Source organism: Meriones unguiculatus, chromosome 11, assembly GCF_030254825.1.
Source record: "Meriones unguiculatus strain TT.TT164.6M chromosome 11, Bangor_MerUng_6.1, whole genome shotgun sequence".
Taxonomy (NCBI): domain Eukaryota; kingdom Metazoa; phylum Chordata; class Mammalia; order Rodentia; family Muridae; genus Meriones; species Meriones unguiculatus.
In genome coordinates, this window is record NC_083359.1 from 110221403 (window position 1) to 110245806 (window position 24404).

At 39.4% G+C, this 24404-nt stretch overlaps 1 protein-coding gene across 4 annotated transcripts in view; it reads left to right on the forward strand.

Moving 5' to 3' along the window:
• Positions 1–24404, forward strand: part of Lpgat1 (lysophosphatidylglycerol acyltransferase 1) — a 111600-nt gene that overhangs the window by 73193 nt on the left and 14003 nt on the right. For all 4 annotated transcript variants that reach the window (XM_021658478.2, XM_060364933.1, XM_021658481.2 and 1 more), the window contains exons 3-6: positions 4915–5033; positions 10231–10326; positions 13191–13464; positions 16594–16720. In XM_021658478.2, coding sequence (XP_021514153.1) covers positions 4915–5033; positions 10231–10326; positions 13191–13464; positions 16594–16720 — 616 coding nt within the window. The remainder of the gene's footprint in view (positions 1–4914; positions 5034–10230; positions 10327–13190; positions 13465–16593; positions 16721–24404) is intronic.

Sequence of the window (24404 nt, forward strand, 5' to 3'; positions counted from 1 at the left end):
ATGCAAATACTACATTACTCTTATATTGAACTGGAGCACCTACAGATTTCAGTACCTTTCTGCAGCCAGTCTGCCACGGGTAAGGAGGGCCAACTGTGTCCATTAAAAAACAATTTCTCATTGGCTCAGTCCCTGGAAACCACAGGTCTGCTTTCTGTTTCAATGACTTTGGGCTAGCCTCCCCTTTTGTTGTTTGTTACTTGCAGCGCTGCAGTGAGTAACTTTCTGTGCATGTCATTTTGCACATAGTTAATTGTACCAATAGGATGAATTTCTACATGTGAGTTACTTGGTAAAAAGGTTTGTGCACTTCTAAAGTTTGCAATGTATGCAAAAGTGAGTGTCTTAGATTGCTATGAAGAGACACTATGGCCAAGGCAATAGGAGAAAGCACATAAAAGTTGGCTTCCTTCCAGTTTCTGAAAGTTAGCCCATTTCATCAAGGCAGGGAGCTGGCAATGGGGCAGTAGCTGAGACAGCTACATCCTTTCCACAGGCCAAGAGAAAGCTAGAGACATTTGGCCTCGCATGGGCTTTTGAAACCTCACTTGCAATGACACCCTTCTTCCAGTAAGCCTATACCTACTCCAGCAAGGCTGCAACCTCCTAATCTTTTAATCCTTCTCAAGTAGTGCCACTCCCTGTTGATGAAGCATTCGAATATATGACCCTATGGGGACCATTCTTATTCAAACCACCACATACATGGTTTTTTGTTTTTTTTTTTAAGAGTACCACACTGTGGAGTGGCTTAGTGGGTAAAGCCCACTTGCTGGTCAAGCATGAGGACTAAAGTTCAGGTCTCTAGAACCCATGTAAAAACCCAGACAGATATAACTGCCACCTGTAATCCCAGGACTCAGTAAGCAAAGAAAGAAGGTACCTGGGACAAGGTGGCTAGTTAGATTGGCTGGAATTAGAGAGCTCCAAATTCAGGGAGAAACACCAACTCAATAAATAAAATAGGGAATGATCAAGGAAGATATCCAATGAATGTATATACACACACATACATACCAGACATATGCATACATACCTGTACATAAGTATATACATCCATGCAAATAACATGTACCCACATCTACTTCCCCAACTGAATATGTATCAGCAAAGTGAGTATGTCACCTAAGCTGAGTTGGGAACTGGACCGCTACTGCAGTTTGCAAAAGACTGAGCTCTCTGGGAGTCTACCTCTCTTTTTAAGGAACAAATGGGATCATCTCCTAATGTAACTTCTGTAGGGCATTAATTAAAATTTTAAATTAAAACATTATTATAGACACTAAAGAGATTTTTATATAAACTATAGCATCTGATAGTATAATTGCAACATCTTAATTCAGGGGGTACCACAACTTGGTATGTGTTTACCCTGTTAGAAATTTCTTTAGCATGGAATTTTAACATTGCTAATATGAAACAAAAGGTGCCTTACTTGACTGGCTCTACTAGGAGAAAAAAAAAATCAGTAGCACCTTTTTCTCAATGAGCACATATGAAGAAGTACACCGTCTATAAGAACTTAGAGTGAACTGTGGTAACAGGAAGGAGTGAGTGAAAGAGGGGGACGCCAGGAATATGAAGAGGATGCCTCAGGCCTCCTCATTCTTTTGTCACCTGAAGACGTGACCCACAGCAGGCTCAAGGTCCTTGTAATGGAGATGGTGAAAGTGAACAGTTGGCCTCTGGTTGCTCGCACCAGCATCTGAAGAACATGGGAGCCTCTCTGTAGAATCTTGACAATTGAAAACCGATGACAATTTCATTGTTTTTCGTAAACCTACCTTTTCTTAGAATGTATAAGTAAATTTTGAGGCATTGGTTTTCTACTTAGTGGTTTTAAACTAATTTAATTTGTTTTCTTCCTTTAACATGAAAATATATGGTTTTGAGATATTTGGATATTTTCTTGCACAGTAAAATGAAAGAGACTAGAAGTCATCTTGTATTGATGAATGGTATTAATAGTCTAGAATTCAATATGTTAAGTAACTTGCAGTTTTATTCCTTTAGTTGATTCGAAGATATAGTAGAAAAACAAAAGTCTCCTCAAGGGTTGGAGAATGTAGCTTGGTGATAATGGCAGTCCCTAGTGTGCAGAAAGTGTGAGTTCTATTGACAGAGCCCAGAAGCATCTCAAGCTTTCTGGTGTGTGTTCTTTTAACCCTGGCTGATTGCCTTTCATGCCTGATGTCTATCTGTTTTCATCCTCGGCTGGATGAAGCCACTCAGAACACAGCTATGCTGGGCTCCCGTCTGCAAGGATAGCAGAGTATCATTAGTAGTGACAGGGGTTGCCTCTCTCCCATGGGGTGGTCTCAAGTTGGGCCAAGTCATTGGTTTGCCATTCCCTCAACCTCTGCTCTTTACTCCTACACTTCTTGTAGACAAGGCAAATTTTGGGTTTAAGGTTTTATGGGTGGTGTCACTCTCCCTCCACTGAAAGTCCCACCTGGCTACAGGAGGTGGCCACTTCAGGCTCCTTAACTTGTATTGCTAGAAGTCTCAGATTGGGTCACCTGCATAGATTTCCAGAAGCCTCCCCCATCCCAGAGATACCTGCCTCCAACAGATTTCTCTTCTCTCCTAGTCCTCCCCACCACTCCACCCCTGCTCTCTGCACATCTGATCTCCAACCCCCTCCCCTTGTTACTCTTCCAATCCCCTTTCCCATCTAGTTCCCTCTCTCCATCTACTTCAAATGTCTGTTTTATTTCCTGTTCTGAATGAGATTCACCATCTTCCCTTCAGCCTTACTTGGCTTCTTTTGGTCTGTGGATTGTAGTATTTTTATCCTGTACTTTATGGCTAATATCCACTTATAAGTGAGTACATGCCACCTATGTCTTTCTGGGTCTGAGTTACCTCACTCAGGATGATCTTTTCTAGTTCTATCCATTTGCCTGCAAATTGCATGGTTTCTTTGTTTTTAATAGCTGAGTAGTATTCCATTGTGTAAATGTGCCACATTTTCTTTATTCATTCTTCGGTTGAGGGACATCTAGGTTGTTTCCACATTCTGGCTATTATGAATAAAGCTGTTATGAACATGGTTGAACAAATGTCCTTGTGGTATGATAGAGTATTGTTTAGGAATATGCCCAGAAGTGGTATAGCTGGGTCTTGAGGTTAGAGCTATTTCCAATTTTTCTGAGAAACCTCCAAATTGATTTCCACAGTGTAAATTGGTTGTACAAGTTTGCACTCCCATCAGCAATGGAGGAGTCTTCCCCTCAGTTTGTGCTGTCCCTGGAGTTTTTGATCTTAGCCATTCTGATGGGTGTAAGATGGAATCTCAGAGTCATTTTGATTTGCATTTCCCTGATCTCTAAGGACATTGAACATTTCTTTTAGTGCTTCTTGGCCATTCGAGATTTCTCAGTTGAGAATTCTCTGTTTAGCTCTGTACCCCATTTTAATTGGATCATTTGGTTTGTTGGTGTTAAATTTCTTGTGTGTGTGTGTGTGTATATATATATATATATACTGTGCATATATATACACAAATATATATTGTGTGTATATATATATATATATATATATAGTGTATATATATATATTGGATAATAGCCCTCTGTCAGATGTAGGGTTGATGAAGTTGTTTTCCTATTGTGTAGGTGGCTGTTTTGTCCTGTTGACAGTATCCTTTGCCTTAGAAAAGCTTTTCACTTTCATGAGGTCCCATTTATTAATTGCTGATCTTAGTGCCTGAGCTGTTGGTGTTCTGTTCAGAAACTTGCTCCTGTACCAATGAGTTCAAGGCTTTTCACTACTTTCTCTTCTGTTAGATTTGATGTATCTGGTTTCTATATTGAGATCTTTGATCCATTTGGATCTGAGTTTTGTGCAAGGTGATAAATATGGATCTATTCACATTCTTCTACATGTAGGCATCCAGTTAGACCAGCACCATTTGTCGAAGATGCTTTCTTTTCCCCATTATATAGTTTGTCTTCTTTGTTAAAAATTAGATATCTGTAGATGTGTAAGTTTATTTCTGGGTCTTTGATTTGATTTCATTGGTCAACCTTTGTGTTTTTATGCTAACACCATGCAATTTTTATTACTGTTGCCCTTTTAAACCAGTGTTTATAACTGGTTGCTCTTCTCAGGGTCAGTTAATTTGCTCAAGTGGCTCACAGAAGTTGGGACCACTTATTATAGAGGATATTACAAAGGGTACAGATGGAAAGATAGACAGGGCAAGGTCTGGGGGAAGAGCATAGGGCCCTCTAGGAACTTCCCATGTGCAGCTCTTAGAGCTCAGTCCTTTTGGGACTTTACCGCATTCCAGATGTTAACAAAGTGGGTGGTAAAACCCCTGGAGGCTTGTCTGCACAGCATTCCTTCCTTAGATTTGTGCCAAGACTTCTTTTGAAGTGTCTTACTGTCTGTCAGACAAGGAAGGCCAGAGAAAGGTGTGGAAGATTGACTGTTTCCACGACCAGTCACAGAATGACATGCTTTAGTTTCTGTCACCTGCCCTAGGGCTGCAGGTTCTCAGAGAGACCTTACACAATAACTGTAATGTTTACACCATGACAGAACTCTGGGCAGTACAGGGATATTTGTAAGTATAAATACTCTAATTTTTTTCCATGAATGTTTATCTTTATTTTCCTGTTAGTAAACATCAAAGTTGTAATAAACAATCTTTTCTACATATATTTTTAATTATTTGGATAATTTAGGATAAATTAAAAATATGATATTTTAATATTTTAGTGGATATTTTGGGACTTTAAAATGTTGTCAACATTATCAGTTTTATAGGAAATAAACCTAGTTGCAAACTTTCAAAAGTATTAACTAGAAGACAGCATTAATGTCTAGGTTTTTTTTTTTTCTAATAAAAGGCTTCTACTCACAGAAACATCTTTAAAATGACAATTTTGAAATGTTTTGTTCTTATAGTGATGGAATGGGGGGAAGATATTAAAGCAATCACTAAAGATGAAGCACTGATGTTGGTGAACCACCAAGCAACTGGAGATGTGTGTACATTGATGATGTGCCTACAGGACAAAGGACCGGTAAGCCCCTTAGTGCTTCAGGTGCCTGTCCTGCAGGCATGGGCCCAGAAGCCCTGATTCAGGGATCTTACTGTGGTTCAAAACATTGGTGTAGATTTAATATGTACAAATATAGAATTCTGGGTCACCCCAGGAAGAAAATTTAAAGACTTTAAAAGATAAATTACTGGCATAGTGAGTGTCTAGTGTTGATAAGCCAGTGTTTGAACTGTTGATTTTGTGATCCTTATATTGATAATTAATAAATTGAATAGATTTAAAATATGTTTGGTCTTTATCATTTAAGGAAAAATACCTCTTTGGGGCTAATGATATGGTTGAGTAAGTAAAGACATTTGTTATCAAACCAGATAACGCGAACTGAGTTCAATCCCCACAACCCACACAAAGAAGTTATGTTCCTAGAAAACTAAATTAATAGCATACAAATTATTACAATTTGTATATGACCCTATAGTAAGCAAACAAAACAATAGATAGATGATCATTGATTGCTTAATAGTCAAGAGTAACTGTAAGAAATAAAGACTCATCAGATGTGGTGTCTTATGCACAAGGGAGGCAGAGGCAGGCGGAGCTCTGTGAGTTTGAGGCCAGCCTGGTCTACAGAGTGAATTTTAGGACAGCCAGGGCTATGTAGAAAGACCCTGTTTCAAAATACAAAGCAACAACAACAAAGAAGTAATGCCTCCTCTACCTTTCTCCAGAAGCCAGCAGTCCATTATCCGGTGAGAGATGAGATCACCACAGTGTGTACATATAGAATGAAAGCCATGTTTGAGGTTGAGCTCAACATGTACCTGGTGGACATAGGCAACTTTGCAGAAGAGAGAACAGATAAAGTTAGTCTTCACAGTTAGGTACAGTTTAGTTAGGCCTCCTCTAGTGAAACAGTTTTGGCAAAACTGAGGTAAGAATTAGTAAGGTGCTAATTAGTTTTAAAGAGTGTGAATCACCAGGTAAGTCAGAAAGTAAGGTAAAATTAAAAGAAACTATGTTTAGTTATTGTATCATCTGTTTTGCTTATCTGAAAAGCAGGGGTATAATCTTACTGGGATGTGAAGTAAATTTAATCCTTCCTTATACTCAGAATCTCAAATTGTTTAAAAAAAAAAAAACCCTACTACTGTGTAGATGCATTTGCTCCTACAATAAAATGTATTGTTTGTCCCTAAAATTAATAATGTTAAAATTGTGTGAGTAGGAAAAAAAAATCCTGTTTGGCTTTCTGTAAACACAACTATCCAATTGGCCAACAGTTTTTAGTCTCACTGATAATGGTAATTACACTTGTAACAATTATTTTGAAAGCATGCAAGGTGCTTAAGTGGTCTTAAATCTCAAAGAATGACTCAAATGATGAGTATAAAATGTGCTGTGTCCGAGTGCCAGTTTGCTAAGGATGACTGAGCATCAGCTTAACATTAGGTAGTCATGTGGATCAAAGAGAGGCTGTTGTGTTTGCTTTTATAAGAATTGGATTAATTTGTTTAGATTTAATTGCTTGGGTAATTTTTAAAACATTTTTGTTTTACTTAATTTCTATATCTTTGTGTGTGTGTGAATGTATATCACATCCGTATGGGTGCCTGTGGATTCCAAAAGAAGGTATCTGCATTTATAATGGTATCTGATGCCCTTTTCTGGCATGCAGGTGTACATGCAGATAGAGCATTCATACAAGTTAAATAAATAAGTCTTTAAAAAAGAATAACACATTTACAAAAGAAGGTATCTGATCAGAACTAGAGTTACTGACAGCCAAGAGTCATCTGATGAGGGTTCTGGGAATGGAACTCTGGTCCTCTACATGAGCAGCAAGTACTCTTAGCCACAGTACTACCTCTCCAGCCCATCCTGAGTAATTTTGTATAATTCTTTGATATAAAAAATTTTGAAATCTAGACACATTTTAAAACTAATTTCATAAGAGATAAATTTAAAACTATAAGGGTGGAAGAATTATAATTTCTCCTCTCGCTTTATAAGCATGAATCAATATTAGTTTATATCGAGAAGTATGACTAGTTAGTGGATTGATTCATTACTTCATAGGCTCTTGTCAAATTGAATACCAGTTTAAAAATGCCTCTTTGGGCCTAATGATATGGTTGAATGATGATGATCTGGTTGAATGATGATATGGTTGAACCTGATCTGAACTGAGTTCAATATCCACAACCCACATGAAAGGAAAGAACTGACTCCTAAAAATTGTCCTTTGATGTCACACGTGCACATTCACACATACAGACAAACACAGGAGAGAGAGAGTAGGTTGATATGAGTATCTGTTTATTTACCCACCCATTTTATTTTTTGAGAGAGTCTCTCACTGAAACTGATTTCACAAATTTGGCCAGCAAGCCCCAGGGATGCTCTTCTCTGCACCTCCCCAGCACTGAGATTATAAGCACCCTCCACATTTGCCTTTTACATGAGTGCTGAGAACCAAACTCAAGTCCTTCGGCTTGTGTGATGTCTTACCCACTTGTTCTACTGCTGTAAAGAGACGCCTTAACCAAGGCAACTTTTATAAGAGAAAACATTCAGACGGGGGCTGGCTTACAGTTTCAGAGGTTTAGTCCATTATCGTGATGGTGGGAAGCATAGGGACGTGCAGGGAGGCGCTGGAGCAGTAGCTGAGAGCTACATCCTGAACCATAAGCATAGAGAGTGAGCCTGGGCCTGGCCTGGGCTTTTGAAACCTCAAAGCACACACCCAGTGACACACTTCCTCCAACAAAGCCACACCTCCTAATCCTCTCCTCATCCTTCTAATCCTTTCAAACAGTGCCACTTTCAGGTGACTAAGCATTCAAATATATGAGCCTCTGGGGGCAGAGGCCATTCTTATTCAAACTATCTCACATGGTGTACTGCCTGGTTTTGTATGTTAGTTTGACACAAGCTAGAGTCATCAAAGAGAAAATGCCTCCATGAGATCCAGCAGTGAGTGATCAGTGGGGACTGTTGTGGGTGGTACCATCCCTGGACTGGTGGGCCTGCATACTCTAAGAAAGCAGGCCGATCAGGCCAGTGAGCAGCCCCCTCCGTGGCCTCTGCACCAGCTCCTGCCTCCAGGGTCTTACCTGTTTGAGTTCCTGTTCTGACTGCCTTCAATAGTGAACAGCAATATAAAAGTGTGAGCCAAATAAACCCTTTCCTTTCCAACTTGCTTTTGGTCACGGTGTTTCATCACAGCAATAGAAACTCTAAGACACTACATTGTCTGCCACTGTGAGCAGCTTTCTCAGTTTTTACTCTTTTTATGTGTGTGTGTGTGTGTGTGTGTGTGTGTGTGTGTGTGTGTGTGTGTACCTTAAAATTTTTTAAGCAATTCAATCTAGTAAAGATGATGAGTGTTTCACTGAAAAATTATGACAGGACCTGTTTTCTTTGGACTTTTATGTTGTCTTTATAAAAGCAGATGGTTTCAATGTCTAGTTTTTTCCTTTATATGTAAGCTTACATAATTTATACTTGGAGTTATTTACGTTTGTCGTTTTCTTGGAGGTCAAAGTAGAGTCCATTACATTCCCAATCAAGACTTTGACTTTCATTTTATTTAAGGTTTATAGCAAGAAATGCTTGTTTCCTTAGCAGGAAAGAACAATTAAGAGGTTTACTAATTAGATACTGTTTATATTTATTTAAAAATTTTAAATTTGCTACATCAGAATCTTCTCTCAATATGAGAATTAACTTGTCAGCAATGGATAGTTTTTTTTTTGTGATTAAAGACTGAGGAATCCTAAATATAATGCTAATAGAGTATGCACTTGCACAAACTAACAAATAGTCTTAATAAAAGAATATATGTCATTGTATTACATTATTTTATATTATTAATGATATTACTGAATTAGTCCAGTATAGTTTTACAAGTTAGAAGAATTACCAGAGACCTCCTTTAGATAGAGAATATTTGAAATCATTAAGTGGTTGTTGTAAAAATTCCTTCCCAGGGGAGACATAAACAACATTTACCCCTCCCCGTAAGGTCTCAGTGACAGAGACATGGTTCCACAGAAGTTCATTCTGGAGAACCAATGAGTTTTGGGAACATCTTTATAAAACACAAGTGGGAGGTTACTTGAATGGGTGGCCACTTCTGAAAAGCCCATATCCAGCAAGGATGAGGGCTTCCTCGTAGCCGCATAGACAGAAGCCCTCCCCTGTTCTCCCTGGCCTGTACACTCTCACACTTGAGGAGTTGTTCACAACAGGCGTAGATGGCTGCATACTCGGGATTGTCTTTTGACTCGTTGGCTCCATGAGGGGTACACACACTCAGCAAGCCGATAGGATCATAATCCTCTTGTGGGGGCCACCGCTGGACTCTCCAAGACAGCAGTTGCTTGCCTCTGTGAACAGTAACTCAGAACAATGGATCCATGAGTGAAAGCACTGGCCATGCAAGCCTGACAAATCCAACGTTGAGCCCTTGAACCCACAGCAGGAAGAGAAGGCCCACTCCCAGTCATTGTACTATGAATTCTCTCTTTATATATGTACATGGAGTAACATTAAATAAAATAGTTAATAATTAAAAAAAGAAATCCTTAAGTCCAAATTATTATTTATATACAAATACGTGTGTGTGTGTGTGTGTGTGTGTCTGTAGATGTGTATGTGCCTGAGGCTAGGGACATCCCCTGGAGCTGGAGTTATAAGCAGTTGTAAGTTGCCTGATGTGGCTGCTGGGAATTGAACTTGGCTCCTCTGCAGGAACAATACATGTTCTTAGCCACAGAACGATCTCTCTAGCCCTTTGAGTCCAAATTTAATAAGCTAATTCAGCTTCATTTTTTTTTGTATACTTATGACTTAGGACACTAACACCAGGAATCAAGACTTTTTTATGTAAACTGTTAGTGCTAGAAATAGCATTATATTTAAAATCTCTACAACACTAAGTGGACTTAACACTAAGGCTGGATTTATATGTACATATGTGTACATATAACAACAACTAAAGAAGAGGTCATGAATTTGAAAGGGAGTTGGAAGGGTAGAACTTATGTAAATACAGTATTCCTATGGCATTCTCAAAAGAATAAAAAAATTCAAAAATGTTTTTAGTCACTAATTAAAAATATGCTTTGGTGATTATATTGAAAGTATGGAGACTTGGCTAGAGTCTAGCAAGTTTCTCCAACACTGAAGTAACTATATCTGCATTTAAATATTTCAGGTTGTTGCTCAGATGATGTGGCTGATGGATCATATTTTCAAGTACACAAACTTTGGAATTGTTTCTCTGATTCATGGAGACTTCTTTATAAGACAGGTAAGTGGTGAACGTTGTTCTTTCAGTGTTTAGACATTGGAATTAAGTGTTGATAATGGAAAGTGACCTGGGCTAAGTGGACCCTGCTTTCCAGTCTTGGCTCTTTGTCTGAATCCTTGTTGGTAAACCTTTATTTCAGTCTGACGAGAAATACTCAGGATCAAGTACCTGCCACACTCTTCCTCCTCATATCATTATCTAAGTAACTTGAGCAAATTAAATGCTCAGTTTCCTCATTTTTTATATGAAAACAGTAGACAGTCTCCCTCATATAGTTGTGGGGATTAAGTGAAGTTAAACATGGAAAGCATTCAGAACAGTACCTGCTACCTTCATCAGCATTTTATCGTGAGCACACTGTCTTATCCGACTTCTACTATCTAATCCTGTAATGTGGTAAGAAGATATCTCAATTACCAATAGGGAGAGTATTAATAAGTAAAGAAATAGAATAATAATAATAATGGGAAATGGTGGGGGGATTCACAGTAAGACAAGTGAATACATCAGATTTCGAAAATCCAGAAAACTTTCAAAGGAGAATATAATTTGGCATATGGATCAAATGGAGGTGAGGTGGGAAGGGTTGTAAGCCCAAGGCATAGTTCCATGTTGGCAAGAGATTTATAACCTCTTCCCAGTCAGCGTGGCATTGCATTGTAGTCTTCTCCTCATCCACATGTGTATCACAGGGCTATCTCTCACAAAGCAGGGAAATAACATGTTAAGCATATCTGTGGATGGCAATGCCATGGTTACTTGGTGTACTTAGCAATGTTAATCGTGACTGTATGGTCCTGCGCACAAAAGTACTTAATAAATGCCTGATAGATCAAATGAATCTTGTTTTGAGGAACCACAGATGAAGACATAAGCCAGAAGTAAGTAGAAAGCACAGACACAAGCAACAGAAAGATTGACAGCGCACGGTGCAGTGGGAAAGCTAGCCAGTTCTGTTACTAGGTGGAGTCTGGGCAAATGACATAAGGTGGTGTAACAGTTGATGTTAGTGGGGACCCTCAAGCTCAAAAGAGGCTCACTTCTCCATGTGCCCGGGGGTGTGAAAATGAAAAAGTGTGTGCTCAGATCTTTTTAGTAGAAGTCAAGGTTTTGAATCCATACAGACTATTTCAGAGTAACTAAAAATTAATTTCAAGAGAGAGCAACATTTTCTCCTCAGAGATTAGTCGTAAAAATTCTATAACATGAGAATGAGTGGTATAGAAAAGGTGGTAATTTAGTCAAATGTGTAAGAGCATGCCTGTGGTCCCAGCTGTTAGAGACAGAGGTAGGTGGGAACACAGGGAATTCAAGGTCATTCTACATAGCAAATTCAAGGCCAGCCTGGGACATGACACCCTCCCTCAAAAGAACGGGGGTGGGGGAAAGTTGTTAACTTTTAAATCATAATCGTAATTCAATAAACTAGTTTTAAAGTCTTTTTTTTTTTTTTTAATTTGCGATACATTTGATCAGAAGACTGGAAGCACACTGCTACTTTCGGCAGCTCTGTAACCATGCTGGCTGCGCCACACTGAAGCCACAGTTTCTCATGCTGGCTTGAGGTTGGGGCTGTCTGTGCTCAGCCTCCATGTCATCCTTTCTCTTTTCTTATCCTGTTGTCTTGCTGTCTGCTTCCAGGGATTTCCCTGCCTGTCTCTGCTCTGGAGCAGACATGGTCAGGCCCCCTCTGTGGGCTATTGCAACTGCAATAACAAAAATAGTGCTTTTTTTTTTTTTTAAAATCACATAAATCAATAAAACTTGGCTGCTGTGTAAATAAGAGTTGGGCTTACTTGTAATATAAGTAAGCTTATAACATTTCCTTGCTCAAAACAATCCAGTGATTGTGCATTTGAAGCACCACAGCAGGGGTGGCTGGAGAGGTAGTTCAGTCAAGAGTCCTCTTGCAGAGCACCTGGGATTGGTTCCCAGAACTCAAGTCAGACATGGCACAACCACCTCTGACTTCAGTTGCAGGAGATCCAACACCCTCTGGCTTCCCTGAGCATTTGTAGATAAGTGGTGTACATAAGCTCAGGTTACTATGTGCACATTCACACACATATTTTATAAATTAGAAAAAAACAGTGAAACCTAACACCATGCACAAGGCCCTTTCTGTTTGGTCACCTGTAGTTTTGTCACCTGCTACTGCTGTCTTCTCCATGTTGGTGAGAGCACCGCTCTTTCCTTTTCTGATTAGGTTTTAAGGCACAGTCTTACTATGCAGTCCTGGTTTGAGACTCACAAGGTAGACCAGGCTAGTCTTGAACTCATAGAGATCCACCTACCTCTGCCTACCAGTACTAGGATTCAAGATGTGTATCCCCACTGCAGGCCCCAACATACCAAGTGTGCTTCTACCTTGGACCTGTATCTTTTTACCCTTCTCGTTTGGAGTATTTTGCCTTTCATCTTTGTGTGGCGTGTTCCCTCATACTGTCTATCAGTTCTTTGCCCAACCGTCACTTCCTGGCGTCAGCTTGCCTTGTTCATCCTGATTCTTTCTACCCTTCTTAACCTTTTCTTCCTAATGTATCACCAGTGCAGTGTACACTCCACATTCAGTGCTTTTCCTTATGATCTCCTGTTTTTGCCCATTTCTGGTGTTAGAACTGTACTTGGCAAATAGTAGACACTATGTGGCCACAAACTGTCCAGTTGCTTTTTTTTTTTTTTTTAGGAAGAAGGTCCTTTGTATAAGTTTGAATAGTTCCTCCCACTCAAAAACAGAAATAACTGGGGAAACCACTCTTCTATTCTATGGTTGGATTTCAATTTTGAAGCAGTTGTTTCTATTTGATCTTGGCGTATTTTCCTCCCAACTGTACCTGTCCTTACTATATGTGTGTACCTTCTAGGGAAGAGCCTATCGTGACCAACAGCTGCTGGTTCTCAAGAAGCACCTAGAACATAATTACAGGAGCAGAGATCGAAAATGGATTGTTTTATTTCCTGAAGGGGGCTTCCTCAGGAAGAGGAGAGAAACAAGCCAGGCATTTGCCAAGAAAAATAACTTGCCATTTCTTACACACGTCACTTTGCCAAGGTTTGGGGCAACCAACATTATCCTGAATGCACTTGTAGCCCGGCAGGAAAATGGAAGCCCAGCTGGAGGAGACGCTCGAGGCTTAGGTAGGGGCCGTAGCATTTCTTGTCTTGTTTGAACTGAAGTGTTTTTCTAGAGTTCTAATTCTTCTTTGATTTTTGGTTTATAAGCTTTTTAATTTATTTTCATCTCGTGTGCGTTGGTGTTTTGCCTGCATGTATGTTTGTGTGAGAGAGTTGGATCCTCTAGAACTAGACTTGCAGACAGTTGTGAGCTCCCAGGTGGGTGCTGGGAATTGAACATGGGACCTTTGGGAGAACAGCCAGTGCTTTAACCCCTGAGCCATATCTTCAGCCGGTCTTTTTTGGTTTTGTTTTTTTGTTTGTTTGTTTGTTTGTTTGTTTGTTAGTTGGTTTGGAGTTTTTGTGACAGAACCGCTTCATGTAGTCTTGGGCTGTCCTGGAACTATGTAGACCAGGCTAGTCTCAAACTCAAAGGGATCTGCCTGCCTCTGGAGTTAAAGTCTTACACCACTAAGCCTGGCCCAATTCTTTTTATATAACATGACAATTAAAATTAATAGTCAGGGAGAGGATGCAGTTATAATTTCCTCATATTTTTCCTTAAAGTAGTCAGCACTCACAATAATGCACATAATAAGTACAAGTGTGGACCCAAGGATGTCTTCCTGCCTGCCTGTCCTTCCTTAGGGTGATCTCTGCCTTAGGGTAATGATGCACGTTACTACTTTTCACTTATTTAATTTAGAAGATTTTGTTTGCTTTTAATAGAAAGCAAAGTTAATGTAATTTGTCAGTATTTATTAAGTCTCTTAAAGTATTAATAAATGACTCAGTCATCCTACTACTTATCAAAAGGAGACAGTCTAAATTGGGCATGATGACTCATCCCAGGAATTCTAATACTGGTGAGTCTGAGAAGAAGGAAGAGGATGGCCTTTGAGTTCAAGGCCGATCTGAAATACATAGTAAATTTTAGGTCAGCCTGGACTGCAAAATGAGACTTTGTGTCAAAAATAAATAATCATAATCTGCATCTAAGTAATGACACTTGTCATGTGTTTATTTATAGTAATCCAGCCAGAGGGAGCAATTCCCACATGTCCATGTAACACAGCCACACAAATGATGCATATGGAGAGTTAGGGCTGCCTGGCAAAATACTTATGTTGCGGGTGTTGGAGGAGGGACAACATACAGGTCTTGTGAAAATAATATGAGCTCCAGACAGCAGGAAACAAGTGGCTGAAGACACCAGCATGCAGGCAGAGATTGTTCTGTGAGCTCTGACGTTGTGGCTCATTCTCCAGAGCTTTAAAATAATGGGGATGCACTGTTCAAACAGTCAAGAAATAGTAAACTGCACTCAGTGACGCGGCTCCTGAGGGACAGGCAGCAAATCGGGAAGTAGTCTCCTGAGACTGTCCACCACAGCAGAAGCAGCCCTGTCCACCTGAACTGCGGACACTCTGTGATGAGCAGAGCAAGAGATTCATGATAGCATGCTTTAAGTCTTTCAGTATTATTTAAATAAATGCTGAGTGATTGGCTCTCAGAAACATTTTCAGATTCTGTACAGAGCAGATGTACAAGTAATGCCCATGAAATTGCACTGCATTTTCGCTTTCATTCACTTTTCTCAGTAGCTCTTGGCAGTCAGCTTTCTTAAGTCTTTTATCATCTATTAAAAAGGCAAACTGAAAGAGTCTTTTAATAGAAAAGCAAATTTGACAGTACTTCACTGCTGGAGACACCACAACAACGTCATAAGAACATTTATTGTTTATCCTTAGTTTAATATATTTAAATTTTAGGTCACCAGAACACCTGAAAGGTTTTCTTTTTACTGTTTTCTTCTGTTTTGTTATTTTTTACTGTTGTCTTTGGTTTTTATATTCACTAATATTTTATCCTCTGTGAAGGTAAACCCTACTCTGTTTTTAATGTGTACTCCAGGCACGTGTCAAAATTATTTCTGCCTGGTTACTTTTAAAAGTACCAGGATCTTGTGCTTCTTTCCTGTGTGACAAGTCATCCTGAACTGAACTCTGCTGGGCTTTTTATACTTCTTTCCAGCCTGAAAATTTCTAAGCATAAAGTTGAAAGAATTCATAGTGTCTGTCCCTGAACTGTTAACTATACTCTAAATTTTTACCAAATTTGCTGTTTTACATCTCCCTCTGCCCTTCTCTCTGTCCATTAGTTCATTTTGTTTTGATAGCTTTTTGCTTTGGTTTTTGAGGCAAAGTCATGTAACCCAGGTGCCTTAAAGCACTCACCCTCCTGTCCTCTTGCCACAGTCTTCTGTATGCTGGGATCACCGGTGTGTGTCACTGTGCCAGAGAAAAGTGTGCCCTGCAGAGTGTTGTTCTAAAGTCTTGTAAGGAATTTAAAGCTGGTTTTCATTTCTACCAAGAAAAGTAATATACTATTGGCTTCTAGTACAACTTAGACTCAGGCTAGAAAATGGTTCTAGATATTTCATGTATAGAATAGACAACTACACTTTAAAATACTGAAAGCCAGTGTTCTCTGTGAGAATCCCCTCTCCATTCCTGCTTAGCTTTGTACTCATTGATGAAAACAAAAACAGCCTTGAAGGACCAGACTAAACAGAACTTTCCATCTCCTCCATAGTAGTGGCTGTTGATCGTTCCTTCTGAAGGGCAGGGCAGGAAGATCACTTTATTTTTGTGTAACTCTTGCTGAAATTGGGGAAGCTTTTTTTTCCCCCAGATAAGAACAGTAACTAATAACAATGTATATCTAAGTGCTTGATTTTATTTCCAATTTTCTGAATTTGTTAATGCCCCCTAAGTATTGACATTGCAAATCATGACTTTTGTTTGCATTATTGGTTTGTTTTTGATGTATGCTTTGCCTTTTGACCTTTCGTAGGCTGTTTTGTGTAGGAGTGATAATATGTAATAATACTTTGCTAGTGCATAATTATACTGAAGATCTGAGTGAGCGGTGTGTAGTAAATAATAATGTTTTATTATTTGTTTTGAAGTAATCCACGTTATAGTAAGATGCCTTCATTTTATGCTAAGTGCACTGGAGGACAGCAGGAATGAAGTCTACCTTTTATCTCAAAGCAAAGGCACATTGGTGTCCTTCAGCTGCTTAAGTGAGTTCTGGTCTGCAGGTACAGAAAACCTCACCCAACACAAGTCACTTTTTCTTTATTTTTAGAATGCAAATCAAGAGGCCTCCAGTGGATAATAGATGCAACCATAGCGTATCCCAAAGCTGAACCAATAGATATTCAGACCTGGATCCTTGGATACAGGAAACCGACAGTCACTCATGTTCATTACAGGTCAGTGTTGTAACCTGTGTGTGTTTAGCAGAGCTACCTCAGAGTACTTTGAGACTTCTAATACTTAACTTAAACAGACAGAGGAAGTATTGACATGCTTCATGTTTATAGGAAATAAAAATCATTGTTATGCTGAATTTTTAATATGCAAATTCATTGAAATAGTTATTTTCACTGATGACATAGATGTCTAGAGCCCGTGTCCCATGGCACTGTGGTTATTCAGTGTCTGACAGTCTGGGATAAAGGGACTGTAAAGAGTGAGCATCAGGGTAAATACACTCATAGTTGTTACATAAACATATTAAGAGAAATTAAGTTTTTCAAAATAATTGCTATAATAGTTCTAAATACTTTTTTGATAACACAGGTATATTGTCCCTATCAAATTTTTAATTTGTTTTTAAATAGCTTGTGTGTACGCATACACACATGTACCGCATGCACAGGTGCAGTAAAGGCCAGGGCTGTGAGCTGCCTGATGTGGGCGCTAAGAATGGAACCCAGGTCCTCTGCAAGAGCAGCCAGTGCTTTTCACCTCTGAGCTCTCTCCAGCCCCTACAGTTAGAATTTGTAATCTTACTGTCTGTAAGCTGATGTCTGTTGCACAAATAACAGCAAAAGTACTTAGTGAATATTTTGTGCTAGCTTCTTAAGCTTCTGTTATATAAACTTTTTGAGGTAGTTTTATGTAAATGTATGAAAATGTTTGCCTGGCGTAATGTGAGCTGTGTATAATTTGGCCACTTTATAACCTATTTAGCTTTATCTGCTCATCAGAGACTTCAACACGTAAGGACAGGCTGAGAGTACGCAGTCAGGTCTCAGGGGGAGTGCAGCCACCACAAAGCCCTCAGAGCAAGAGGAGAACTGCTCAGATTCTACACTAATAGCATATGCTTATTTGCATATGTGTTTTGTATTAATACATCAGCATACTTTAGATGCAGATGGAAAGTTTGAAGCCTACATTTTACAACTAAAATGTTACAGGTTTTAGTTTTTGAGGGGGAGGAATAACTAAAATTCAGGCGAATAGTGTGACTTAAATTAACAAATTAAATATTTATTATTTTTATTCCATTTCACAAGTGTTTTTGTTTGTTTTGTTCTTTGTTCCTTTGGGTTTTGTTTTGAGACGGAATCTCTCTACATAGCCCTGTATGTCCCAGACTTCAGTAAGCAGAGCAGGCTGCCATTGAACTCAGAGAGATCTACCATCTCTATCTCCTGAGTGCTGGGACTAACGGTGGACACCACCATGCCTGGCAATAATTGTATATTTTACTTAAGGTAGTGAATACTTACTGTGTACACAGGAGGAGGCTCTGTCAATTATAGCCTGAATCCTCCTTCACTGCAGGGCAGTAAGACATCATTTGAGGATAAAGAAAGGCTGGTTTTAGTTTAGGTCTTTTTATTCATCTGGTTATGTTCTTAAAATTTAAACAAGGATGAGATATTTCCAATTAGAATCAAAGTCAAAATGCAGCATTCAAAATGTGTGTATGTGTGTGTGGTAGGATTAGGTGTGACGAGGTTATAAGGGAAACCAAACTGAAGAATAAGGAAAGGTATCTTGAAGCTATAAAGGCACAAGGTTTTGCCTCTGCCTCTGGAGTACTGCGATAAATACATGTACCATCAAACTTTGCAACATGATTGGATCTTATTGCAGAGTAGAGTGCTCAGAAGAGTAAAAGCAAAAATAATTCTGTACCTAATATAAATAAATGTCTACTTTATACAAATGCTTTATACAAAAATGTTAGAGATGATGATCCTTTTGCTCAGAATTGGCTTATATTTTATTTTATTTTTTTTAGATCTTGAGAAAAACTGAAATGTTAAGCATATTGGCATGAGAGGTCCTGAATACTGAGGCATTGCTGGAGATAGAAGGCAGAGCCTCAGGCCTTCCAGACTAGCACTATCCGCTGAGATCATCCCTAGCTCCAGGCATTGCTTAGATGTCCTACAGCCAATGTGTATTACAGTAGACTGGGAATGAGTCTCTAATTGTACTTCTTATATTTGAGAGTTATAAATATCAAAATTAAGTTTTGAAAACTATACAGTAAAGGGCCAGACAGATGGTTGAGGACACTGTCTGTTCTTCCAAAGGTCCTCAGTTCAGTTCCCAGCAACCACATGGTTGCTCACAAACATCTGTAGTGGGATCTGGTGCCCTCTCCTGGCATGCAGGCACAATGCAGGCAGAACACTGTATACATAATAAATAAGTAAATCTAAAAATGTTTTAAAAAGAAAACCATACAATAAGTGAAAAATTTTGTACCACATTTCATAAACTTTGATGCATACTTTTTCATATTAACATTTCTAAAACTAAAAAAACCTCCTGAAGACCAACGTCATAAAACATTGTAGTGTGCCTGGTAGGCAGACAGTGCTCAGCAGAGACTCCTGCCTCTCGTTGAACTGCATATCTCCTTACAACATGCATATGTCCTTCAATTTAAAGCAGCTCATTGAAAAGAGAAACCACCCCCAAAATTAGGCATTTGGATTTAATGGTTATTTGATAATTGCAGCAAAAGATTTTATCTGATTATTATTAAAAATTAGTAAGTTCATGTTTAGGTGCACACTATTTATTAATAATAAATAGGCCCTTTTGAATCAAGGATATTGACATCCTCAAATTATGTAGTCTGTTTTCGTGTTCTGATGTTTTCCTCTGTAATTTAAAAGTGAGCATTGAATTTATATAACACTGAGGTAGATGTCAGGCTAGAATTAACATAGGAAGGGTCAGCTGTTCTATACCTGGCACTAAGTTTTCAGTCAGTTTTCCCAGGACCCGAAGTGCGATGGTGCTAAAGTGGCACCTGCTTAGTCCAGGACATGTGTGTTCAGACCTGGGCCACCTCCAGCCAGGCCCAGGATCTCTCAGGCAGAAAGGAGTGTGGGGTCATCTGCGAGCTGAGGTAGCATCTCACCATGGCAGGAAGAAAGTATTCTTCCTCTAGTTGCAGCTTTGCTTTCTTGTTGCTTCTAATTTTTAAAGAATTTGTTTAATTTTATGTGCATTGGTGTGAGAGTGGAACTGGAGTTACAGTTGTGAGCTGCCATGTGGGTGCTGGGAATTGAGCCCAGGTTCTTTGGAAGTAAGACAGAGCTCACTGAGCATCTGCCAGCCCCTTCCTGTTGCTTTTACGTGTTGCCCTTTTTGCCCCTACTTCCATTCCTTAATTATTCCTTATGTCTTCCTGACTTTCCTTGCCATTGATTTCCTATTGCTTTATCTCTGGATCCCACCTTTCCTTGAAAGAAAAGGAGGACTCAGCATTTTCATTACCATAGTTTCCAGTTGAAAAATGAAAGATTACAAAGAAATCTTGATTTTCAGATGTTTATTTCTGAGGCTGGAGAGCTGGCTCAGCAGTTAAGGGCATGCTACCACCTGATGACCTGTTTGATCACTAGGACCCACAGAGTGGAAGAGAACTGACTTGTGTAAATTGTCCTCTAATCTACACACACATGTACTCTGGTATTTGTGCATGCATGCACATGCAAAAACACACATAAACATTGTTTTCTAAAAATAAAAATGAAAACGGTGAATAGATAATATTTACAGCGGTTTGGTTATATTTCTTTTTTTTTTAAGATTTATTTATTTATTTTACATATATGAGTGTGCTATCTGCATGTATACCTGCATGCCAGAAGAGGGTACCAGATCTTACTATAGATGGTTGTGAACCACCATGTGGTTACTGGGAATTGAACTCAGGACCTCTGGAAGAGCAGCCACTGCTCTTAACCACTGAGCCATCTCTCCAGTCTGGTCATATTTCTATAATGAAGCCAAAGATTTGAGATAAGTGAGTCATTTCAAACAGGGTAGATCTTCTCCTCTAGTCTTCATCCTCTAGTTACATGATATGCCAAATTTCTTCAACTGTAAAAAAATTTTACATTAAAGAAATTTTATGTTATTGTAGTGTGTTAAGAGTTCTCCAAGCGAGGGGTGATGCACGCCTTTAATCCCAGTTCTCAGGAAGCAGAGGTGTGTGGGTCTTAGTTGGAGATCAGCCTGGTCTACAGAGAGAGTTCCAGCAGAGCCGGAGAGCCAGGGCTACACAGAGAAACCCTGCCTTAAAAAGGAAAGGGAGGAAAACAAAACAAAACAGAAAAGAGTTGATCATGGATGCAAAAAAGGCCCAAAGTCTTGTGGGATGCAGTCTGAGACCCAGGAACACTAATACAGTAGTTCCAGTCCAAGTCCAAAGGCTGACTGATCACAAGACCAGTGTTATAGGTCCTAATCCAAGCCTGAACCGCCACGCTACCCCTGCTACCAGGGGACAGATAGTGTAAGCAAGCCCTGGTACCAGTATGGAGGCCTGAGAACCAGCTGTGTAGTTGTGATCTGAGTCTGAAGCTTGAGAAGCCTCAGAAAATTAACCACATATAGTAGAGAACCAGAGTCATAGCCAGTAAAGCTACATCACTGCAGTATGTAAAGCTGTGTCACTGCCATGTGAACGGCAGCTCTAGACAGCACACACTTTGCAGGAGATTATAATCTGTTTGGTGAGTGTATGTGAAAACTGGAAATGAGCTGTGTCCTCCACTTGTCTCTCCTGGGGGCTCCAGGTATTTTCCACATGAGATAGGGGTGAGGTTTTAAGGTCTCGTTGTATGCCCTGAGTAGGCTAGGCTTTGCTTTGTAGACCTGGCTAGCCTTGAACTCACAGATGCCCTCCTGAGTGCCAAGCTTTTCCACTTTTTAGAGTTCCTTTAAGGTCTAACAGAGTGTCATTGCTATTCAGGTTTTTCTTTGTACTTTGAGGCATGGTCTCACTATGTGGCCCTTGCTGGCCGGTAGACCAGGCTGGCCGGTAGACCAGGCTGGCCTCTGCCTCGGAGACCACCTGCCTCTGCCTCCCTCGTGCTGGATGTGCAGCTCCATACCTGGCAGTACTCAATGTTTTTGTTGTTAACACATGATGGTTTTCACTGTGACATTTGAATGCTTATATATAATAGATTTTCATCCTGTCCCCCTTATGATACCCTCTCTTTCTCGCTCCCACTGATTCTCCTTCCTCTCATATCTTCATTTTTATTTAATTTTGTGTGTGAGTGATCTAATTAGGGTTGGTTACAGAAGCATGGTGTACGGGCTTGCTTATAGGAACAGAGGAACCTCACCAGAGGCTACAGCGCTGAAAACATGCCTCTCTCTTTCCTATCAACCAGTGACTGTATATAAATCCTCAAGAAGAGTGCAAACTCATGAGCTTAATTTGGATTTATTGAAAATATTATGCCTGAACTTTAAAAAGTTTAGGCTTCTGTTTTAATTTATTGGCTGAGCTCTCACTGATGATCACTGTTTAATCTGAGCCAGCATGGACACAGGGCCTTTAATCCCAACATTGGGAGATAGAGGCAGGAGTTCAGGGCCAGTCTGAGCAAACAGCTATCAGGTGAGATACTCTCAAAAAATGAAGATTTACTTGTTTTATACATATGAGTTTTTTGACTGCACATATATATTTGTACCTTGTATGTGCCTGGTGCCTATGGAGGTCAGAAGAGACATTCTAGAAGTTATGGATGACTGAGCTACCAGGTCTTTTGTCAAAATCTTTAACTTATCCTCAAAAATTGAGGAAAAACTATAAAGTATATATGTCAGAAAAGAATGTGTAAAATAAAATATCAGAAAAGACAGTTTTCTGCGTGTGACACTCAAAGTTTTTCCCTGATGTATTAATGTCAGTTCAATTCAGCAGGTCTATATTTTGACATTGCACTGTATTTTATGTTGTGCACACAAAGGTGAGTTCAACATAATTGGAAAAAGGAAAGAGACACATAAGAAAATAAATAGGCTATGAACCAGTAAGTATAATGGCAGACTGTATAAAGGAAGTGGGAAGTGGTATAAGAGAGCCACATCCTTATTCTCTTTCTTTCTCTTCCCCACCACCCCTGAAATAGGGGTTCTTTTGTAGCCGTGGCTATCCTCGCTCACTTTGTAGAAGCCTCAAACTCACAGAGATCTGCCTGCCTCTGCATCCCTGAGTACTGGTATTACAGGTGTGCACCACCATACCTGGCCAAATTCTTATTCTCAGTGGAAGCAGGGTAATCTGGAAATGAGTTTTCACACATTTAGAAGTTATATGGAAGTGACAGTGAAAGAAATAGGTGGAAGAGGTTGTTTCTAGGAGCAGAGTCTGAGGAGGGAAGGTAGAGGGGTTTTTGTTGTTGCTGTTGTCTAATTGACGGTTGCTTTAACTTTCTAAAACTAAGCCCACATTACAGATATTTTTTAAGCTCTGGATCTTACCCTTCTAGACAGTACTCTAGTGGTAACTTTCCATATCCTTTGCCATGAGCACACATTCATTCCCTCACTTCCATTCAAAGTTCAATGCTTACGTAGTTGGCTTGCTTGCTTTTCTCATCCCTCACCTGTATAATTAGCTTCATAAAGTCAGGAGGGACTGTTTATCTTGGAATCTCTCTCCACAATTAGTTTCTTCCATGTAGTTGACATAACTGAATTGAGGGTGAGTCGTGTGGTTTGTTGGCTCCTGTCTTGGAATCTTAATGGCTTAAAAATTCAAATTACAAACTCGGATGTAGAGAGTGCCATCTGCTAAACTAAGCATTATTTTATATCTTTTTTAAAGTGTAATTTCATGTAGTGTTCTTAGGTAGGATTTTATGCATTTGTAGAAAATATTTTAAGTACATTCTAGATTACAGATACTAAGAATTTTTATTACTTAAAAAATGACCTTTCTCATTTGAATAGCCAGCTATTGGAATTGTAAAGGCTTGTATCTGGTAGGTCTGTTTATTTTCTTAAATCTCCCAAGAACTACTCTTATTTTGCTTCAGAGAGACCTGGTTTTCAGCACGTTTGGCCCCTTACTGTATTAGAGAATTACTCGTGTAATATTTTCATCCCATGGTAACCTCACAACCAGAGTGAAGTAGACTGCTCTTGAGAGTGAGCATTTGGTCTGCCCTCCTGGCTGTGTTTTAGTCAAGAGAATGTCCAAGAAACTCTGAGCAGATGGTAGGATAAAGTATGGGTCCAAATACTGCCCTGCTTTCCATGCTAATCCCCATGTAAAGTGACAGAGATAATTCAACAACCACACTGTTCTTTCAAGAATTTGTTTGTTAAACTTACACTGTTTAATTCAGTCTTATTTTTAATGTTAGCTTTCTTCCTCATAAGGATATAAAGACTACTTAAATTAATCTTCTATAATGCAGCACATACTGCAAATATTAGCTGGTGTGATTCAATCATTTTTTCTGTTTTCCAAGAGGTACCTATTCTGTGATAATCATGTGACACATGGCCGTCCTAGAACAGAGACCACTGTGGTTTGTGCTTGGTCTGAAAGGACAATGGGTAAAGTCTAGACAGAGAGGTGAAAAGCTAATGATCGGCGTCTTGTGAAATAGTGACTGAACAAGCAGGACTGTGAAATAGAGCACACATACAGCAAGCATTACGTAGTCTATAACACAAAGGGAAGTTGTCAGAAATAAAGTTGTAAAGTTGAAATAAGAAAGCGGTGTACCCAGAGCTGCTTGGACATTCTCATGGCTAAAACACAGCCAGGAGGGCAGACCAAAGCTCCTCTTAAGAGCATCTGCTTCTTTACTCTTGTTGTTA